At 43.9% G+C, this 22,812-nt stretch overlaps 1 protein-coding gene across 3 annotated transcripts in view; it reads left to right on the top strand.

Annotated features, from left to right (window-relative positions):
• wdr3 (WD repeat domain 3) overlaps positions 1-19,527 on the top strand; it is a 74,877-nt gene extending 55,350 nt beyond the window's left edge. For all 3 annotated transcript variants that reach the window (XM_072513763.1, XM_072513762.1, XM_072513764.1), the window contains exons 20-27: positions 3,628-3,678; positions 7,569-7,634; positions 7,746-7,838; positions 10,286-10,333; positions 12,780-12,823; positions 14,315-14,443; positions 14,637-14,730; positions 19,109-19,527. In XM_072513763.1, coding sequence (XP_072369864.1) covers positions 3,628-3,678; positions 7,569-7,634; positions 7,746-7,838; positions 10,286-10,333; positions 12,780-12,823; positions 14,315-14,443; positions 14,637-14,730; positions 19,109-19,264 — 681 coding nt within the window. In that variant the 3' untranslated portion in view covers positions 19,265-19,527. The remainder of the gene's footprint in view (positions 1-3,627; positions 3,679-7,568; positions 7,635-7,745; positions 7,839-10,285; positions 10,334-12,779; positions 12,824-14,314; positions 14,444-14,636; positions 14,731-19,108) is intronic.
• Positions 19,528-22,812: the final 3,285 nt, after the last annotated feature.

The following is a 22,812-nucleotide window of genomic DNA, read 5'->3' as shown; positions in this document are numbered from 1 at the left end:
GGAGGTGGCCTTCAAGGACCACCTTTATAAGAGGGGAGAGTGGTAGAAAAGTTGAGAGAGAAAATTCCAGAGCTTTAGGGCTTAGGCAGCTGAAGGCATGTCACCAATTATGGAGCGATTAAAACCAGGGTTGTGTGAGGAGCCAGAATTATGTCAATGGGTGGGGGGGGCGGTTGTAAGGCTCAGAAGGTTAGAGGTGGATTGAGGGAAGCAAGGTAAGGTAAAACCATGGAGGGCTTTGAATGCAAGGATGAAAATGTTTAAATTAACAGACTAATAACTAATATAAGTTAACAAGCACAGCTAGTGAATAAATAGAGCCTGGTGTGAATTTGAATGCAGGCAGCAGAGTTTTGAAGGTTACAGAAGTTGGCCAAGAAAGCATTGGAATCGTGAGTCTAGAGGTAACAAAAACACGGATGAGCATTCCAACAGCAGACAACCTGGGCTGGGATAGAGTCAGGTGATATATTGAAGTCAGAATGGAGGGTCTTGCTGAGGGAGGGGAAACATCCTCAGAAGCTCATCTTGGATTATATATGACACCGATATTGCAAATAGTCCAGTTCGGACTCGAGGTAATTGCTTGGCTTGGAGTCAGTGGCTCAGGAAGGAATTTGCAGCAGGACCTAGGGTGCTGGCTTTAATCTTCGCAATATTTAGTAGGAGAAAATTTATGTCAATCCAATACTGAAAGTAAAGCAAGCAGCATGACGAATCAGACAGTGAAGGAACCGAGAGAAGTGCTGTGTGGTGGAGCTAGGTATCATTGGTAGAATAAGCAAAATACTGCGGATACTGGAACCTGAAACAAGAACAGTGGGCTATGGAAAAACTCAGCAGGTCTGCCAGCATCTGCTATCAGGATTAAAAGAGAGTCTGCATCTCTCTCTTTTTTGACTGAGATGTTGGCAGGCCTGCTGAGTTTTTCCAGCTTCCTCTGTTCTTGTATCATTGATAAACCATGGGCGGGATTCTCTGCGCCGAAATCGCGCTCGGCACAGGGGGGTCCGACCAGCGATCGGGTCCGATGCCTTCCCGCGATTTTCCACGGACCGGAGAATCGGCAGCAGTCACGCACGTGTGGTCAACACGGCACCGGTCGGGAACCATTGAAAGAGGCCCGCGTGATGATTCTCCGCCGGCAACTGGCCGAGTTCCCACAGGCGTGGTTCACTCATGGTTCCACCTGGCAGGCACTCGGAGTGGCGGCTGCGGACATAGTCCATGGCCGCCCTGGTGGGGGGAGGGGGATCCGTCACCCGGGCGGGGGGGGGGGGACCTCCAGGTCGACCAGGCTCGCGATCGGGCCACTGATCAGCGGGTGCGCGCGATCTGGGGGGGAGTGCAGGCCACCGTATTGGCAGCCGGAGCTGCATGGACTACTCCGGGGCCCTGCAAGCCTCCTTCGAAACGGAGAATCACTCTGAACTTTCTAGAAAAAAGTCCAGAGTGATTCGCGCCCGTTTTCTTGCGGGTGTGGGGACATAGCCCCATTATCAGAGAATTCCGCCCTATGTTTTGAGGTGCAGCTCGCAGCTGAGAAATGGATGGGAGCCCAGGATAAATCATTGGGGGAGTCAGATGTGGGAACGGGAAACAAAACCATGCCTGGTAATTCTCTGGTTATGCTGCTGGATTAACGACCAAGAGGTTAAAGTTCAAATCTGACCGTGGAAAGTTGTGAAATAAAACAAAATAAAATAATTTCTGAGCCGCCACCAAAAATGTTGCTGGATTTTTGTAAAAATCTGATGGTTCACTGATGTCCTTGAGGAATGAGAAACGGTCACCGCATCTGCTCTGGCATACATGGAACACTAGATGTGGTTGAATCAATGCCTTCAGGTAATTCCTAGCAGTACTTCTTGGTCAAATAGTAGAAAGACCCCGAAATATCCCAATGGAAGGATCGGGCTTTGCAGTAGCCTACTATCCCTCTCTTTTATCATCACCCCTACTGAGGGCCTTTGTTATAACAAGTGAGGTTCTCCAAAATTTCTTGATCCGGGTGAGAGGTCTCGATTTGTCACCGTCCAGCTGACATACCCCAAAATCTTTTACAAACCTGGATGAGGAGGGCTGACTGTCTCTGTGTCTTTATTCACCCCACCCTCTGCTGGTAGGAAAAAGGTTTAATCGAACAACGTTCCCTTTCCCGTGGGTACCTTTTCCAGATCCAATAGTTCTGTTTAAAAATTTAACTAGACTTTCTTGAGATAAGATAAAGTAAGTTAATTAGCTACTAAAAAGGTAAGGAGAAATGGTAAAACACATGCATCTACATTCATACGGACAGTAGTAAGAATTGAATCCAATCACAAGTAAATATAAATAAAAAGTTACACAGAACAGTTCTTAAGCTGTGAGGAGTGAATGATGAAGCGTTGTAGCCATTAAGGATTGATTCCAGTACAGTTGACTTCTGCAGGCAAGTAGTTGATTCTTTGATTCAGATATTTTGTGCTGTGGTACAGCTATTTCTTCAGCTGGGTGGTGAATCTGTAGAACTCTTTTCCGCAGAAGACTAAGGAGGTCAAATCACTGAATGTCTTTAAGACGGAGATAGATAGGTTCTTGATTAATAAGGGGATCAGGGGTTATGGAAAGAAGGCAGGAGAATGGGGATGAGAAAAATATCAGCCATTATTAAATGGCAGAGTAGACTCGATGGGCCGAGTGGCCTAATTCTGCTTCTAAGCCTTATGGTCTTATTTCAGTTCCCTTTTCCAATTGTGATTCTTTTTGCTGGCTGGTTAACTTCCCCAGTCGGAGAGAGAGTTTTAGATATTCCTGCAATAGATGATTATTTCTTTTTTTTCAGGGGCACTGCTTTCGGTATCACACCCTTCAGTGTGGAAAACTTACAGCTGTGTTTCCTCACAGTGCACACACGCTCACATACTCACACATGGACCGACATGGCAGACACAGGCAGGCCCTGGGCAGCGTTATCAGCGAACATGTAACCTCCTCCTTTGTGTATTCCAAACTGGAATCCACTGGTTAGTCTAGGGAGGCAACTAAACCCAGAGTGTTTTACGTGAGATAGCCATTAGGTTCCTTTGTCTTTATCGGGGATAGTAATCAGTCTTTGGATGCTTTTAGAAGTACCTTGTCTGGAAGCACGGGGAGAGGTTCCTTTGTCCCTTAGAGAAACAACCTGGTGCGATTCCTGTCGGTGGCTAACTGTGCATTCTTAGCCATCTTCGGAGTTTGTGTCCATTTTTAAATATAAAACTTGGGTCTTTTTTTAAATCCAATATTTCTGTGTATAATTCTGTGTTTTCTTTCTCCATCATTATAACACCTTGGCCTTGGAAATATATGCCCTTCTAAGTGACTTCAGCCCAATTGCCTGAGTCAAGGAGCAAGAAACTGAGCAGGACTGCTGGTAGTATTGGTACTGTGGTGAAAATCCCACCCAACTCTGCACGGGCAGGAAGAGGGAGATCTGGATCTAAATGTACTGCAATAAACCTTCTAAAATTTAAGACAGACCTTTCAACATTTCCCTGCTAGCTGTATGGAAAATTGAGCTGCCAGTTGCATATTGAAGAGCTTGTTATTTAGTTTAAAATTATTGCAATTTGTGAATTAACTCTTAATGAACTCTCTTTCCCACAGCACAGGGAAGCAGAATTTGAAGAGAGTATGGGAAAAGGAGAAGAACGAGTGGTGAGTGTCTCGCTATAGGAGCAGTCTTATAATTTTCCTTTGAAAATCACAGTTAGTTACATTGGCAAATTTGAGTCAAACTTGTGAGCATCTCCTGTCTACAATACATTAAAACCTCCCTCTGTTCACTAACCCAGTTATCCCCTGCTCTGTAGCTCTACCTGAAGACTACATGCAAGTTCACGGGCGATCAGCCTGTATTTCATAATTCTTTTGAATAGATTCTGGAAGTATGTCTCATGCTATGGCCAGGTGAGAAGCGGTAAAATGGTTCTCACTGTTAGAATATAGTATGTTCTCCATGGTGAATGTTACACACCCAGTACTCGAAGGTAACAAGGCAAATTGGTGCTGGATGTTGATTAGCAAATTATACTCAATTCTCTATAAGGATGAATTGGCCAGCACTGGCTGCCTGGTGTTTTGGAGGGAATTGAGCTGGAAGAGTTTGTCTCTGCTCAGCAGGCTTGAAAATAAAGCCGAATAAGGTAAAGACTTGCTTTTAGTTCGTTCTTCTACAGTATGCACTTATCAGAGTTATCCCTCTCCGTATCTTGGTTGACCACAATTTTCAATTAAGTGCGTTCATAACTGTTTCAGTGCTGTGACTGTAGAAGACACAGCCAAACAGGTTTTGTCTTAAATTTTAAAAGAAAAGAATATAGTGTTTATTCTCCTTAACATCTGATAGATTAAAAAAATTAATAAAAATGCTCCAACTCCTACTTTCATCCAAGAGACTCCCATGCACACGGAGGTAGGTTATAAGGACGGAGGGTAAATTAAATTGTTTTAAGAATGTCCAAAAAAAGTCAGTCAGAAATGGATACGTTGATGCGCTGGATGGTTTCCGGCTATGCTCGGTGAATTTTTTAATAGTGGCTGCGGAGAGGCAATTTAAAGTCTTGACAGGCTATCTCTGTCTTTTCCTCTGAAGTCAGCAGTGGTTTGGTTTAAAGTCAGCAGTGGTGTGGTTTATGTTGAAGACGCTGCCTGTAGTGTTTGGCTGGTCAAATACAGGGAGGTTCAAGCTTGCAAAATGGCTGGAGAGAAGAGCGAGAGAGACGATGAGTTCTCACTGTTCCCCACTCGTGGCCTGTCTGACAATGATCTTGGAAAAAGTTTTTTCAAACACAGAGGGTTCGTTTGTTACTACATGACCTCCATTCCAAAATTAGCCAGTTACCAGGTATGGTCACAGCACGCTAAGGAACTCTTATTGCAGGTCCATTGTTTAAAGCAGAGTTTTTCAAAGTGCGGGTCGCGACTCGCAGGTGGGTCAAGGGTGGGTGTTGGGAGTGCTACTGAGCGATCGGTCGTGCTGTTCCTGCTGCGGTGGTCCCTATCGCGGGAAAATCTACCAACGGCCGCAACCAGCTTTTAAATTGAGAATGGCGGCCGCTGCTACCTTTTAATTGAGAATAAATAAGGCTGTGTGCAGCCTTTGGCCAGAAGCAGCAGCAGTGACCAGGTCATGCACCTACACATACACTTGTCGTCAAGTGCCCTTCATGTATGTGCTTTTGGCACCAAATCATGGAGCAGAGCTGCTTCCATTTTCTAGCTGCTGGCAAGCAAGGCAGCAGACTGCAAAGATAGATTGTTTTCTTCAAAATAAGAGATGGCCAGAGACTCAAATAGGCAGTGTGCCTACTGGATAGGATCTCACAACAGAATCTGCTGGAAAGAGCTGCTCAGAAGAATGTAGTGGAGAACAGAACAGTGCTATTGTTAATTCTGTACAGAGCTCCAGGGCCTCTGGTTAACAGCCTACAAAGAAGAAACTTAACTCAGGAACAAAGCAGGAATAAAGATGATCTCTTGAGGTATGGTTTTGTCAATTGTGCCAATGCAACTGTTGCATCTGTCTAAACCACAGTGTGTCTTGACCCGTATATGGTGGCCAAATGATTATGAGACTCAGTTTATAAAACAGAACAATATTTATTCACACGCACACAATGGTTATGGTTATTCAATCGCACACTCGAATCATCGGTTACACTATACACCAATAGTTCCAAGATCTTAACTTAACTTGGCAGTGATCAACAAGTCCTAGGCAGATACAGGCCTGTTATCTGTAGTTCCGGTCTTGTAATCTCTGTTAGTTGCTTGTCAATCTGGTTCTCTTCTGGCTCTGGTCTTCCTTCTGTTGGTAGCGTGGTTGGCCCTTTGTCAGCCAATGGAAGTCACCGTTGTTGGTTGCTGCTGCTCCAAGAAAAAGAATGAATGCAGTAACTTTTATGCTGTTTGAATTTCGTGACTCTTTTGGTGGGCGGTCTCTGGGTCACTTGTCAATCAATTGATCAGGGCTCGATCAGCCTGATTGATCAAGTCCAATTGGGCTGCCACATCAATTTTGGGGTGGGCACTTAGTGGCCATGCTTGAAGGTGTTGGATGCATCAGGAATTTAGGTGCCGCTGTGTCTGGTAAACAAGTGTGAATGACAGGACAGTTCTATTCCTGGGATGGCCTGGAGATGGCCATTTGCTTATGTCGTTCGCAACAACCTGTGAAATCGTTTGAAGTCTGCAAAGCCTGGGCTGCAACTTTGTTCTGTTCTGCAGCCTGCTCGTCCATACCCTTAACTATTTTTCCCAGCATCTCTTGCTGGATGCCATTTTAGGTGGCCACACAACTAAGGATGCAAAGCCCATGTGTGTTATATGAAGGGAAATACTGGCAAATGGGAGAAGACGATTTTGAAAGGGAAATGGTGGGCAAAAAACTCCTTTTGAGGTTGAGACCCCAGAGTTCATTATTACTTTACAAATGACTCCAAGTTAAAAGACAACGCTGCTTTGCCTGTGATACCATGTTGAAAACACGCCAAAAGCCCATGGGGCGTTCTGGAGCAGCATCTCTGAGGAATATCCAGTACTGAGTAAAATGAGCATTTTGTTGCTATTTGCCCTTCATGACATGTGAGAGGTTGGATTTCCCGTTATCACAAAGATGAAGGCGGCACAAAGAAACTGGCTGAAGTCCGCACCTGCTTTGCCCTCCCCTTCTTTAAACCTGATTCAAGTGAGATTGTGAGAACCAACCATGCTCCCCTTTCACATTAAAGGCAAGTGAAAGTGGCATGTGTCACGAAGGTCAGCTGGTTGATAAAAATGTATCCTAGGAAAAAAGTTTGAAAAACACTAGTTTAAAGTGATTGGATGGAATAGTCAGTGGAGCCCTTTTATAAGCAAGGGTCCATTGTCCAAAGTGACTGCGTTTAACGGTCATCCACATCTACCTCTGGATGTCTGTGATTAGTTTAGGGAATGGGCGTTCCCATTTGCTTAAGCTGATTGAACTGGTGGACTGCTTCTAGACAGCATGACTCCTTTCTGATAACTTTGTAATTTGCAAGGTGAAATAATGTAAATGCTTGGCCATTTTAGAACTGCTGATCAGGTCACTTAATAGTTCTGTTGTTTTTAAAACTTATGCAGTTAAATCCACTTGGTAAATAGTAATTTTTGACATAAAATATGGTTTTATGAAGTCCCTGTTCTTTACAGCTTTCCATTCGAAGTCTTGCTAAAATCCTTGAACGTATGATACTAATGTGGGTGAACTTCGATGGATGACCGCCCTGCTCACTAAATTTGATCCTTGGTAGTGTTGTCCTGACTGTTCACTGAACCTATTGGCAGTGTTAGCTGAATACAATTGGGAGATTTTTATACAACTCCGTGTACCAACTAAGATTGCAGAATTAAATGTCAGGCGGATATGAAAATTGTTTCTCTCTGTGGAGGATTTATGCCATTTCATTATTTTTCTATTTTTCATTTATCTGACTTGTGAGGTCTGCGTTGCTATTGTAGGGTCTGTCAGTCTATTGTTTATGAAACAATGCAGTTTTCACTGAAATTGGCTTTCATCGTAACAGGTTCCTGGAGAGAAAGAAGGGGAAGCCGGTTTAGCTGGGAAGAAGACTATAGAAACCATTAAAGCTGTAAGTGTGTGGAACCTAATAATGTTTTACAAATTTGACAGCATACTCTTGTGCTTTTCAAAATGAGAACTATGAGCCCCACTGTACTCAGCTATTGAATGTTCTTGGCAGGCTGAACGCATCATGGAAGCCATTGTACTCTACAGGGAGGAGACCAAGAAACTGGAGGAATACAGTCATGCTTGTAAACTTGCAGGCAAAAAGGTTGGAACTGTTTATATTGTGATTAAATAATTCCTTAGTTGGACAATTATTTACCAAAACATTGTAATGTGATTGCCACCCAGCTCAGTGAATAGCCTTTCTGGAATATACTTGAATGGAAGAATCCTCCCAGTCCCACAGAGGCCGGTTTGAAGGCAGAAGTGGGAGCAACCTTGGAGGTTAGGGTGTCAGATTGGCAGACCAACATGTTTCTTCCCCCAGAAAATCTTGCTAGTTATGGTTGGACAACGGCAGTGGCTACTTACCTGGCATTGGTGGATAGCCACTAATGATCAGCCAAGGGCCTAATGCAGGGAAGGAAAAAACACACCCAGGATCTCCCAGGTGTCAGAGCGACTGCCTGCTGAGTGTCGAGCCCGGCAGTACCACGGAGGTGGCCATCAGAGCTGAAGTCTCCATGCCCCAATGATGGAACTGGGGGTGTTACAATACCCTGGGCTAGTGCGCAGGTTTGTAAATTTAATCAGGATTGCTGTTTATTTATAATAAGAACTATAATGAAATATGCAGCAAATACAACTTGTTAACTATAAGCTAATTCGTAATCCCCACTTTAACCTGCCCCACCCTCCACACACACGCGCGCACACACACAAGACAGACAAACACACAAGGGTGGAAAGGTAATAATCATAAGTGAAAGGAAAAATAGTCTTTGTTTCAGATTATGTTTTAGCACACCTTTCTTCACAGCATGCTTGTAGATTAAAGTCTCTGTTTTGCAGCCTGTAATGATCTTCTCTGCAGTTTCATTCATTCAGTTCTCTGTAGCTTAGAAATGCAGTACTCACAGCTTTCTGGGGAGACACCTTACTTCACTTCAAACTTTGCTTTCAGTTCATGGTTTGTATTCAGGCCTTTGTAGTTTCAGAAATGCAGTACTCACAAGCATACTGGAGAGCGATAATGCTAATAGCAGGCTTTTTGGAGAGAGATATAGTTGATTATGCTGCCTGAATAAAAACTGAAACCTTGGGACTCTGAAAAACATTCCAGTGGGATAGGATCCAATCACCACCTGTTACCAGGTAGAGCACAACCTTTTGGGCCAAATAATTGGCCACCAGCCTATCAATTAAACCAAGTCCTAACCCATCTCTCTCCCTGGTGCCAAAGTCTGCAGCTCCAGTTTTGAGGCAGTCTCTTGTTCTCCTTTCTGGCTGCACAGTGCCATTGTTTCCCAGCCTCAGCAACCCTGCCCGCAGCCCTTAATTGGATGGTGGAAGTGACCAATTAACATGCCACTTCCTGAAGAGCATGCTGGAGTATTCAGTTCAGACTCGTGTGAGGTCAAGGCCTGAAAAACAAGCCATCATCAGACGTTTATGCCCATAGTCACCAAGACGGTCACCAACCTATAATTAATGTTCCCCGAAACAATTTGGCCTGATGTCTGACTGCAAATCATCCATTAAGATATGCAAATCCCACTGTCCAACCAGTCAAGAATCTGCTGGACTGGGGGTGGTGGGGAAGCAAAATTCAGTGAGATAAAAGGGGAACTGGCCCACATTAACTGGGCAAAAATGTCCGCAAGCAGATCTACAAAGGGATATCCTTAAATATCAGATGGAAAGAGTGCAAAATAAATACAAATTCTCAGCTTTTGTGTTACCCTCTGCTACACCTTTTCACCGTCTTAACTATTTCCATGTTCTTCTGTTCTTTCAGTGTCTTTTCATCAGCTCACTGTTAATCCTTTCAACCATTGAATAGTTTTCTATGAAGCAGGTCATTCAATCCATTCACTATTTATTTTTGTTTTGCATTAACTATTTCTGATTAGTTTATATGCTATTTCTTTACCCCACTTATTTTACTTTTTAACTGCACCAAAATACTTGTTCTTGGTTTTCATTCCTGATGAAGAATCAGTACCAAAATGTTGACAATACTTTGTTTTCCCCCTGGCAGATTTGAGTGGCCTGTTTCCCACATCTCCCTGCTCTTATTTCAGATTTATAGTTTTTGCATTTTCTTCCTTCAAGTGAATCGTTGGATGTTGTTTGTACGTCCAGTGGTGTAAACAGGATATAGTGCCTTCATTTTCAAAAAGAATGAATTCTACCGATTTTTCCTATCCTAACTTTTGGTGAAGCTTATTAATGGAAAATAAGTATACGTTACATACAGGACAATATTGCGATCGCTTCCTCAAATCCGAGGTGGGGAATTAAAAAATACTGCTGATTTTCAAAATCTGAAATAAACCAAAACTGTGGGAAACACTTAGCAAGTCTGACAGTATCTGCAAAGAAAGGAAAGAGTAAGATATAAAACTTCAAAGTTTGTCAGAGGTGGGAATGATTACCTGTCCTTGTATCATGTTACTGAAGAGTGTGATATCCCTTGTTTAGCTTGTAAACATTGGCTATGTTTGAGATACCTGAATAATAAAATAACTTGTATAATTTTTTTCTTTCCAGCTGCCACCGCCCACTAACCCAATACTGACTGCCTATGGAAACATCTCAGTAAGTAGTTCTAATTTTTTCCGCACATTTGTCATTTTTGTCCTAGTTTGTAAACACTATGCTATTTAACCATCAACATCGCAGTTTAGAGTTATTTTGTTGACTTCATCCTCATACAAAATCAGAGTATATTCAATAACTAGTTTTCTGATTTTGGGGAGAAAACGCCTTAGGGAGAGCAGCATACTTCGTGATTTCCTCGCGTACCTGAGGTGAACAGATGGAGATCTGCTCCAGGACTCTGCCTCCCGCCTTTTTGGAAGGCAGGTCTCTGCTGAAGCAGGAGGAAGTAGCGCAACCTGAAGACATCTTTCTCGCAAAGGTTTACATAATGTTGCTGGAGCCTGTGCATGTTCATCCACTGAGACCCCTTGCCAGTTATTCCTTCAAGGTTGTTACTGCGACCATTGAAAGTTGCATACTAGGGTCTAACAGACATAGCCACCCCAAACCTGTCTACCAGACACATCACAGCAGGAGCTATATTTCCCTCCTTGGGCTGTCACTTGCATGGCCCTTTGTGAGCATACACTGGGTTGACCCTCTGGAAAAGATGATGGGGTTGGAACTCAAATTTCTCAGCCCATTACCAGCCGAGTTCCATTATAATCTGGTAGATGGGGCTTCAAAGCTTACATCAGTAAGTTACCGCTTGTAAGTGAAGGCCCATGTGATCCAAGAAAATTTGGCAAATTGATTCCAGAATTGTCTGAGCGGCAGGAAGCAGAGGGTGAGGGGTGAGGGGTGTTTTTCTGACTGGAAGCCTGTGTTCAGTGAGATCCCTCAGGGATCAGTGGTGGAGTCCGGAAGCTGTTAGTGGTTTATATGATTTAGACATGAATGTAGGACGGTTGATCCGTAAGTTCGCAGATGATACTAAAATTTGTGGGGTAGTAAATAGATGAGAAGGATAGCCTTAGATTACAGGAGGATATAGACGGGCTGGTCAGATGAGCTGATCAGTAGCAAATAGAATTCAATCCAGATAAGTGTGAGGTGATGCACTTAGATATGACAAAACAAGGCAAGGGAATACATGATAAACGGCAGGACCCTGGGAAGCACCGAGGGACCTTGGTGTGCAGGTACACTGGTCTCTTAAGGTTGCAGAGAAGATGGATACAGTGGTTAAGAAGGATTATGGTATACTTGTGTTTATTAGCTGAGACATAAAGTTTAAGAGCAGGTTGGTTATGCTGGAACTGTATAAAACATTGGTTAGGCCACAGCTAGATTAGATAGGTCTGGAATCCACATTATAAGAGGGATGTGATAGTATTGGAAATGGAGGATATTTACCAGGATGTTGCCTGGCCTGGAGAGTTTTAGCTTTGAAGAGAGATTGGTTGGAAATATAGGAAGAAACTCTTCCTCTTGGTGGAGGCATCAATGACCAGAGGGCATACATTTAAGGTAAGGGGCAGGAGATTTAGAGGGGATGTGAGGAAAAACCTTTTCACCCTGAGGATGGTGGGTGTCTGTAACTCACTGCCTGAAAGGGTGGTGGAGGCAGAGACCCTGATAACATTTAAGTATTTAGCTGTGCACTTGCTATGCCAAGGCATACAAGGCTGTGGACCAATTGCTGAAAAATGGGATTAGAATAGGGTGGTTGTTTTTGATTGGCGCAGATGCCATAGGCCAAAAGGCCTTTTCTCTGTTGCAGAGCTCTATGACTTCAAGAGAGAATGCTGTCAGCACCAAAATAGATTTTGCATGCGAATGCCATATGGTTAAAATTTTATTTTGGAACTATTTTAAAGTTAAAATTATTACATTTGTGTTCTGCATCTCTGGAGGGATATAAATGTCTGCCTGAAGTGTACTTACTGTATTTATAGCTCTTGTTACTCCCAATTTTAGATCCGGATATTTCCTTTAATTTGAAGACGTGCCACTTTGCCAAAATAATTTTTTATTATAATAAATAATGACAAAGAAAATTGTCAATTCCAAAATGTTTTGTTTCTGTTATTTCTGGCAATGGAAAAGCTAATTTTAAAGCAATTTAAACTATTCATGGAAGAAAGCAAATTGAATCACAATCATAGAATCCCTACAGTGCAGAAAGAGGCCATTCAGCCCATCAAGTCTGCATCGGCCCCTGGAAAGAACACCCTACTCTAGCCCACACCTCCACCCTATCCCTGTAACTTAACCTTTATGGACACTATGGGCAATTTAACCCATAGCCTGCTCATCTTTGGACTGGGAGGAAACCAGAGCACCCGGAGGAAACCCAAGCAGACACGGGGAGAACATGCACACTCCACACAAACAGTGACCCAAGCCGGGAATCGAACCTGGGACCTTGGAGCTGCGAAGCAACAGTGCCACCGTGCTGCCCATATTGTTTGTGGTAGATAGAATTCAGCTGGTGTTGTATTGAAGAATTCTACATGTGGGCTGGTTTTGGTATTTAAGTAATTTCTTATGTTTTTCTCAGCCATCCCGCTATGTTTTGGATGTTATTCGGAAAGTCAAATCAAGGTGAGTAATGATTTAATATGGACTTTCACATCAAACTTGTGGCAAATTAAATCAACGGACTTCTGAATCATATGAACCTTTGCATCCGAGTCGGATGCTGAAGGAACTTGAGGTCCATGCAAGATACCTGGGCGCATAAACTAGCTTGACAATCCAGTGCAGTACTGCAGGAGAACTACATTGTCTGAGGTGCTGTTTTTTTGCGTGAGACATAACTCTGAAGTGTCTGCCCTCCTGTGTAAATGTTTTTTAAATATCCTATGTCACTCTATTTGAGAAGATGCACAGGGGTTCTCCTGGTGTCCTGGTCAATATTTTTCCCCACGACCAACATTACATTATTACATATTACCCAGTCACTTGGCTTAATAATTATTTTTGGGATACCCTGAGTTTATGAAATGCCCTATCTAATTACAGTTTAGTTTGAACAGTATATACCAGTTATATAGCAGTTACTTTCACTACTCCCATCATCCAAACTGCAGGATCTCTATTGTCCATCAAGTTATTTCAGCTTCTTGACTTCAAATCTACTACAAGTGGTTGTAACCCAGTTTGCACCATGAATAGATTTATTTTTAGTTGCTCTAATTCTACTGCTGTGTGAAAAGTTTCTAACGTATGTGCATTTTTTTTGGTGGTGGAAGAGGATCAACAGTCAGCATGTTGTATTGACTTTATTCTGTTCCTGACCAGCCAAATCCAGGGACCTGCTCGTCCCAAATGCAACACAATGGCAGGAGACATTTCAACCTCGCACTTTAATTCCCCAGATGGTGTCTCTCTTGGCTTAGCAACTGGGTTGAACTACTATGTTATAAACCCATGGTAGATCTGCATTTGTAAAATTGCTTCCAAACTGTGGGATTAGTTGGTTTACTTTATTAAATATTCGGAAGTAACCCATATAAGATGAATACAGTCCACTTTAATGCTTTTCTTAACCCCAAAGAGTTATTACTTTGGTACATAGAATCATAAAATTTACAGTGCAGAAAGAGGGCATTCGGCCCATCAAATCTGCACCGGCCCTCGGTTCACCCTACCTAAGCTCCCACCTCTACCCTATCTCCGTAATCCAGTAACCACACCCAAATGTTTTTTGGACACTAAGGGCAATTTAGCATGGTCAATCCACCTAACCTGCACATCTTTGGACTGTGGGAGGAAACTGGAGCACCCGGAGGAAACCCATGCAGACACGGAGAGAACGTGCAGACTCCACACAGACAGTGACCCAAGCCGGGAATCGAACCTGGGACCCTGGAGCTGTGAAGCAACAGTGCTAACCACTGTGCTACCGTGCCACCCATACTTAAACATTCTGGTACCATGGCAATAACAGTGCTAGCATATTCACTAGAGGCTTGAACTGATGGAAATTGGATAGTCGTAAAATTAGGGGATATATAGGAAGCAAACTTTGAATTGTGCGTACTTGCAATTTTGGATAATATTCTGATCATTTTTGTCTTTGATCCTCTCTAGTGAAATGGAGGAATCCCTGCTCGTCCTACCCTTTTCCTACATTCCCGACCTGCTCACTCTATTTAATGAGTATATTCAACTTTCCCTAGAGGTTGAACTCGTTTGCCGCTGCCTTTTCTTCCTACTGAGGTTGGTATTCAGATACAATTTTTGATTCCCTTTTCGCCACCTCCCCCACCAAAGTTAACCACCTTGTTCCCTTAGACACTTTCAGAAGGGAATGGATTAGCTTGAATTACTAACTTTAAAACAGGACCAAATCAATTTGGATGCAAGCAGTGCAAAACTTAATCAACTGTCTCCAATTCTCTTTTTTCATCAGGATTCATTTTGGACAAATCACAAGTAATCAGATGCTCCTTACGGTTATCGACAGTTTGAGAAAAAACACAATCGGAAAAATCATTGATATTAAGGTAAGATTGCTGTTCTTCCACAGCTAACCAAGAGTGCATGAGAACAAACCAAGTAAATTGCAAGTAAACAAGCAGCAATGAACCTTCAAAAAGTGATGACGTCCTTAAATAAAACTAACAAGTTGTACAATGAGCAAAATAATTCCATTCAGGGACAATATTACAATGAGCTTTTCTTTATCGAGTGGACATTAGGTGTCATGCAGAAAACACATTATAAAGCATGCAATGTTACAGAGGAATTTTCAAAATCCCTTTCTATTCATAAGGAACTGTGAACAATCTGTTATGTTGGAAAATATCGCAAGGAAGTCACACTGTGCTCCTGGAAGGACTTCTTTCACACTTGTGTTATGATTCCAGTTGGTGTTATACTGGATGGGATGGTCCCAGAATGAAACCCTGGCTCAAAAGATCGTAACTTTCTTTTTAGAAAACGTGGAGGAACACTAATTAGTCTTCAACAACTAGATGAAAACATTTGAAAAGTTTGATTATGATTTTACCCCCCCCTTGGCTTCACAATTATACACCTATTTTAAGGTTAACACAGGTTACAAAGTATATCTTAAGCAATAATGGTCTCAGTAACACACAGTCCCTTTAAACACACCGGCTGGTTGTGGTAAGACACACACTCCGCTCTGAACCAGGTGATTCTTATACTGTGAGCCACCTTGTCTCACTGAACTCCGGCTTCCAGACAAATGATTTCAACTTCCTCTTTCAAAAAGGCACACTTTCATTTTTTCTCTTAAACAAGGATTTCTCTCTCTACTCCAGGGTTTCCGGGGTTTTTTTTTTTCTCGAACAAAGCTTCTGCTCCACTTTTAACAAGGAATCCAGCATCCAGGTTTTACATCTCCCACTTCAGGATTTCTTTGCCTTCACAATTGCTTTAACGATCGATTCCCAGATTGTATTAAGGTGGCACCAAACATTTGATTTACCTGAAGTCTGCTTTTCCACTTTAAATCTGTTTACTGAAGCTGTTTTAACTCAGACCACTTTATCTGCTTTTCCCTTGAATTCTCTTGAACAGAACATTGTTCATACTTCTTGGTCTCTGTTCCCTTAACTTCAGTCTTACAAACAAAGAACAAATAAATGTACAGCACAGGAACAGGCCCTTCGGCCCTCCAAGCCCGTGCCGACCATGCTGCCCGACTAAACTACAATCTTCTACACTTCCTGGGTCTGTATCCCTCTATTCCCATCCTATTCATGTATTTGTCAAGATGCCCCTTAAATGTCACTATCGTCCCTACTTCCACCACCTCCTCCGGTAGCGAGTTCCAGGCACCCACTACCCTCTGCGTAAAAAACTTGCCTCGTACATCTACTCTAAACCTTGCCCCTCTCACCTTAAACCTATGCCCCCTAGTAATGACCCCTCCACCCTGGGGAAAAGCCTCTGACTATTCTTCCCAAAACATTCTTTCTGTCCCAGTTCGCTAGTTGTCTGGACATACCAGGTTCTTTGGGAAGTCTGCCTTTTTGTGCAGCACCCTTGCCCTGTGCAACTTTTCTTTTGGCAGAGTTGAGAGATGTTCATTCCCTGGCATCCTATCTTCAACTGCAAATTAATTCAGCTAAAAACTAATTTCAAAAGCCTTCCTATTTAAAAGGTGCCCCAGTCGTGTCTCACTAACTTGATAGAGTTTTTCGAAGAGGTCACAAAGATGATTGATGCAGGTAGGGCAGTGGATGTTGTCTATATGGACTCCAGTAAGGCCTTTGACAAGGTCCCTCATGGTAGACTGGTACAAAAGGTGAAGTCACACGGGATCAGGGGTGAGCTGGCAAGGTGGATACAGAACTGGCTAGGTCATATAAGGCAGAGAGTAGCAATGGAAGGGTGCTTTTCTAATTGGAGGGCTGTGACTAGTGGTGTTCCGCAGGGATCAGTGCTGGGACCTTTGCTGTTCGTAGTATATATAAATGATTTGGAGGAAAATGTAACTGGTCTGATTAGTAAGTTTGCAGACGACACAAAGGTTGGGGGAATTGCGGATAGCGATGAGGACTGTCAGAGGATACAGCAGGATTTAGATCGTTTGGAGACTTGGGCGGAGAGATGGCAGATAGAGTTTAATCCGGACAAATGTGAGGTAATGCATTTTGCAAGGTCTAATTCAGGTAGGGAATATACAGTGAATGGTAGAACCCTCAAGAGTATTGAAAGTCAGAGAGATCTAGGTGCACAGGTCCACAGGTCACTGAAAGGAGCAACACAGGTGGAGAAGGTAGTCAAGAAGGCATACGGCATGCTTGCCTTCATTGGCCGGGGCATTGAGTATAAGAATTGGCAAGTCATGTTGCAGCTGTATAGAACCTTAATTAGGCCACACTTGGAGTATAGTGTTCAATTCTGGTTGCCACACTACCAGAAGGATGTGGAGGCTTTAGAGAGGGTACAGAAGAGATTTATCACGATGTTGCCTGGTATGGAGGGCATTAGCTATGAGGAGCGGTTGAATAAACTCGGTTTGTTCTCACTGGAACGACGGAGGTTGAGGGGCGACCTGATAGAGGTCTACAAAATTATGAGGGGCATAGACAGAGTGGATAGTCAGAGGCTTTTCCCGAGGGTAGAACGGTCAATTACTAGGGGGCATAGGTTTAAGGTGCGAGGGGCAAGGTTTAGAGTAGATGTACGAGGCAAGTTTTTTACACAGAGGGTAGTGGGTGCCTGGAACTCGCTGCTGGAGGAGGTGGTGGAAGCAGGGACGATATTGACAATTAAGGGGCATCTTGACAAATACATGAATAGGATGGGAATAGAGGGATACGGACCCAGGAAGTGTAGAAGATTGTAGTTTAGTCGGGCAGCATGGTCGGCACAAGCTTGGAGGGTCGAAGGGCCTGTTCCTGTGCTGTATTTTTCTTTGTTCTAGTTGTTAAGCAATGGCTACTTTTCTGCCAGTTTTTATTTACTCTTCACTCCACAAATTTTGTAAGCACAATAGAAGCACAATTTGAAATGAAACCCAAAACCCTGACACATACAAAAACCTTTGTCCAGCAGGAATCTAACAATAGGTTTACCCTTCCTTACGCTGAAACACTTAAGTTGAACCCACTTAAAACTATACCTTATTTCTAATTTTATCAGTACAAATCTAGATCCTTTAAAACGAACATTGTTTCCCTGACACTTGGTCTGATCACGAAGTGAAGTTGTTATAAATAAACAATTTTATTACATTTTTAACAAAGCTGTTTAAGTATTTATTATAGAAGTCTACAAAATTTTTTATTTTTGTGAACGATGTATTAAAAAATACAAAATAAGTATTATTGTTTTGGACTATGAAAGGCGTATCTTCATTCACGTAATAGGCTAGTGTTTTGTGAACATTATTATGGATAGTAACTTAGTTTATTTGTATAATCAAGTTAGAGTGAGGGAAATACAAAAAATGAATTCCTTTTGAGACATTTAGCATTGCTGCTGAAAGAACTTGTGCTCAGTGGGACATATGCTGGAAAACGACGCATTGCTCGAACATTGTGCAAGGCTACAAACAAGGAAACAATGAAGCACAGTGTAAAAAATAAGTATTGCAGGAAACAGACCCGAGAAGCTGCAGGAAGATAACAGGCACTCCGGTTAGACCACCCAACACTGACCAATGGGAGCAAGATCCAGAAAGCAATGTGAATAATTCGGTCAATGATCCGTAAATTATTTGTAGTTTAAAATTATGTATATTCTATGTGCATGCATCTGAGTAGGGAGGGTCACATAGCCTCTCAGGTGCTTTTTGTCTGAAAAGCTAATGAATGACAGGACTACCATTGTCACCGATGGGGCCTTCCAGAGGTAACTGAGGAACGAGGGGGCACTGGAATATTTGGAAATCTGGACCTGATCCTATTGCTTCCAAAGCTGTGGTTTTCATATGTGTGAAAACATGGAGCAAAGTTACTCCGACTTTGTAGAAGAGTATCATACAAATATTTTATTTATGGCATAATAATAATACAATAATATTAATAATATCTGGAGCACCTGGAGGAAACCCACGCAGACACGGGGAGAATATGAAGACTCCACACAGACAGTGACCCAAGCCGGGAATCGAACCTGGCATCCTGGCGCTGTGAAGCAACAGTGCTAACTACTGTGCTACCGTGCCACCCACAGATAATACACTGGCAGTTTGTTCCATCTCATCTTATGGGTTGCAGCTTCAATATTGCACGTAATATGTGAGCTTAGAGAGCTTGTTTTTGGCCTGAAAAGCATCAAAGGGATTGGAAATTCAGCACTGGTGCCACTCGTTAAACAAATTGACAGCGGCAAGGATGTTTCACGAATGTATTTGAAGTTCTCACTTCACTGTGTTTCATTTCTATTTCTCTTCTGTAACAGGATGTCATTGGCTTCAATACGGCTGGACTACAATTTTTACAAAGGGAAATAGAAGCTAAAGAAGATGTGACTTTTTTTGCTGATGCAACTGAAAGATTCAAAGAAAAGAAGAGGAAACGAAGGATACGAGAGAGAGCTGTTCTGACGGTTCTCTAGGATTCATGCAGGGGCCTCCAAATTTAATTTAATACTGCACTCTAATGTCACAATAGGCTTAGGAAAGCAGGCACAACAGAATTGAGAAAAACATCAAGAAGTGGTACCTTCCCATTCCATACCATTCATTCAAATTTATACCATGTACAGTATAACAACCTTTTTGGCAATTAATTACGCATTTATTTGGATTCTGCTGTAATACAAACACCAGCTCGGATTGCATATGTAAATGTGGTTTAATAAATGTTTCGGTTTTTTTCCCCCCCGTGTTCCTTCTGTGAAATAACAATTTTCCACTTGTGTTGCTGCGTGAGGCAGTTACCAGGAATTACCGCAAGAAGTTTGATATAATTTCATCCCCTTGCTTAGCTGCACCAGTGCTCAAAAGGTTTTTGAAAGAAAAATCTGCCATCAGTAAAAGTGACCACACAATTGTAAGAGTGCCCTAAAAAAAATCCAACTTGTTCACTGATGTCTTTTAAGAAGAAAACCTACTTTTCTTACGCGATCTTATTCATCTGACGCCAATTCCATATCACTGTGAGTGATTATCACTGCACTTAGAAGTTGTGACTGCTAACTTTATCAGTGATGTGCACAATTTAAGAGCTTTCCAACTATCTATAACCATGTATATAAACCACCGTTTGAGCAGAATGAAGAAGCTGACCGCAGTTGGCCACCTGCTGCTTGAGCGAAGACTGCGGCAACATGATAAGCCCAGGACAAAGGATGCTGTGAGATTCTCATGGGCGTGGAGGGAATGGATTATTTTTAAAAAAATATATATTTTATTAAAGTTTTCAAACACAATTTTTTCCCTTACAAATCAAAAAAAAGGTAACATGATAACTGCAATATAACATTGTTTAACTAACATGGTAAACTAACCAAATAACACGAAGTAATACTCCCACCCCCCCGCCTCCTCTCCCCCTCCCCCCCTCCAAAACCCCAAACAATTTACCCCCCCCCCCCTCCCCCTGATTTGCTGCTGCTGGCCATCTATCTTCCCTCTAACGTTCCGCTAGGTAGTCAAGGAACGGTTGCCACCGTCTGGTGAACCCTTGAGCCGATCCTCTCAGCGCAAACTTCATCTGCTCTAGTTTTATGACCCCGCCATATCGTTTCTCCAGGCCGGGGGGTTTCGCTTCCTTCCACATGAGTAAAATCCTACACCAGGCTACTAGGGACGCAAAGGCCACAACATCGGCCTCTTTCGCCTCCTGCACTCCCGGCTCATCCGCTACTCCAAATATAGCTAACCCCCAGCCTGGCTTGACCCGGACCTTCACCACCTTCGAGATCACTCCCGTCACTCCCCTCCAGTGCCGGACACAACCAAAACATATGTGTGTGGTTCGCCGGGCTTCCCCCGCACCTCCCACACTTGTCCTCCACTCCGAAGAACCTGCGCAACCTTGCTCCCGTTATGTGTGCTCTATGCAGCACCTTAAATTGGATCAGGCTAAGCCTGGCACACGAGGAAGAGGAATTTACCCTGCTTAGGGCATCAGCCCACAAACCCTCCTCAATCTCCTCCCCGAGCTCTTCCCATTTTCCCTTCAGTTCGCCCACCAACTCCTCCCCCTCTTCTCTCATCTCCCGGCATATCTCTGACACTTTGCCCTCCCCGACCCACACCCCCGAAAGCACCCTGTCCTGGATCCCTTGTGTCGGGAGCAGCGGAAATTCCCTCACCAGTTGTTTCGTGAACGCTCTCACCTGCATATATCTAAAGAAATTTCCCCGGGGCAGCTCATACTTTTCCTCAAGCACTCCCAAGCTCGCAAACGTCCCGTCTATAAATAAATCTCCCACTCTCCTGATTCCTACCCGGTGCCAGCTCTGGAATCCTCCGTCCAGCCTCCCTGGGGCAAACCTATGGTTGTTCCTGATCGGGGACCACACCGAGGCTCCCAGCACACCCCTCTGTCGCCTCCATTGCCCCCAGATACTTGCCGCCACCACTGGGTTCATGGTAAATTTCTTTGGGGAGAGCGGTAGTGGCGCATTCACCAGCGCTTTTAAACTCGTCCCTTTGCAGGACTTCATCTCCAACCTTTTCCACGCCGCTCCCTCTCTATCATCCATTTACGAATCATCGCCACGTTGGCGGCCCAGTAGTAGTCGCCCAAATTCGGCAACGCCAGCCCCCCTCTGTCTCTGCTACGTTGTAGGAACCCCCTCCTTACCTCGGGGCCTTCCCTGCCCACACGAAGCTCGTGATACTCCTATCTACTTTTTTAAAGAAGGCCTTAGTGATCAGTAAAGGGAGACATTGGAACACAATTAGGAACCTAGGGAGGACCATCATCTTAATTGCCTGCACTCTGCCCGCCAGTGACAGCGGCTGCATGTCCCATCTTTTGAAATCCTCTTCCATTTGTTCCACCAGCCGTGTCAGATTGAGTCTGTGTAAGGTTCCCCAGCTCCTGGCTATCTGAATCCCCAGGTATCGGAAGTTTCTTTCCACTTTCCTTAGCGGTAGGCCATCTATCCCTCTACTCTGGTTCCCAGGGTGTATCACAAAATGCTCACTCTTTCCCATGTTAAGCCTATATCTCGAGAAATCTCCAAACTCCCTCAATACCTGCATGACCTCTGTCATCCCCCCCACTGGGTCCGTCACATACAGCAGTAGGTCATCCGCGTAGAGTGACACTCGGTGTTCCTCTCCCCCTCTAATCACCCCTCTCCATTTTCTGGAGTCTCTCAGCGCTATGGCCAGTGGTTCAATTGCCAGCGCGAACAGTAATGGGGACAACGGGCATCCCTGTCTTGTTCCCCTGTGTCGTCGAAAATACTCCGACCTTTGCCGACCTGTGACCACACTTGCCTTGGGGCCCCATAGAGGAGTTTAACCCAGCTGACAAACCCGTCCCCGAACCTCCTCAGCACCTCCAATAGATACTCTCACTCCACCCTATCAAATGCCTTCTCTGCATCCATTGCCACCACTATCTCTGCCTCCCCCTCTGCTGGGGGCATCATTATCACCCCTAATAGCCGTCGCACGTTGATATTTAGTTGTCTCCCCTTTACGAACCCTGACTGGTCTTCGTGCACCACCCCCGGGACACAATCCTCTATCCTCGTTGTCAGCACCTTTGCTGTAACTTGGCATCCACATTTAGCAGTGAGATAGGCCGATAGGACCCGCACTGCAGCGGATCTTTATCCCGCTTCAAGATTAGCGATATCGTCGCCTCCGACATTGTCGGGGGTAGGGTCCCCCCTTCTCTGGCCTCGTTAAATGTCCTTACCAGCAGCGGGGCCAACAAGTCCACATATTTTCTGTAGAATTCCACCGGGAACCCATCTGGTCCCGGGGCCTTCCCTGCCTGCATGTTCCCCAGCCCTTAGGTAACCTCGTCCACCCCAATCGGCGCCCCCAGGCCTTCCACCTCCTGCTCCTCCACCCTCGGGAACCTTAATTGGTCCAAAAACTGCCGCATCACCTCTTTTCCCTCCGGGGGTTGGGACCTATATAGTCTCTCGTAAAAGGTCTTAAACACCTCGTTTATCTTCCCTGCTCTCCGCAC

This window comes from Scyliorhinus torazame, chromosome 8, assembly GCF_047496885.1.
Source record: "Scyliorhinus torazame isolate Kashiwa2021f chromosome 8, sScyTor2.1, whole genome shotgun sequence".
NCBI classification, from domain to species: domain Eukaryota; kingdom Metazoa; phylum Chordata; class Chondrichthyes; order Carcharhiniformes; family Scyliorhinidae; genus Scyliorhinus; species Scyliorhinus torazame.
Note: the sequence above shows the minus strand (reverse complement) of the source record. Positions and strands in the feature narration are given on the sequence as shown.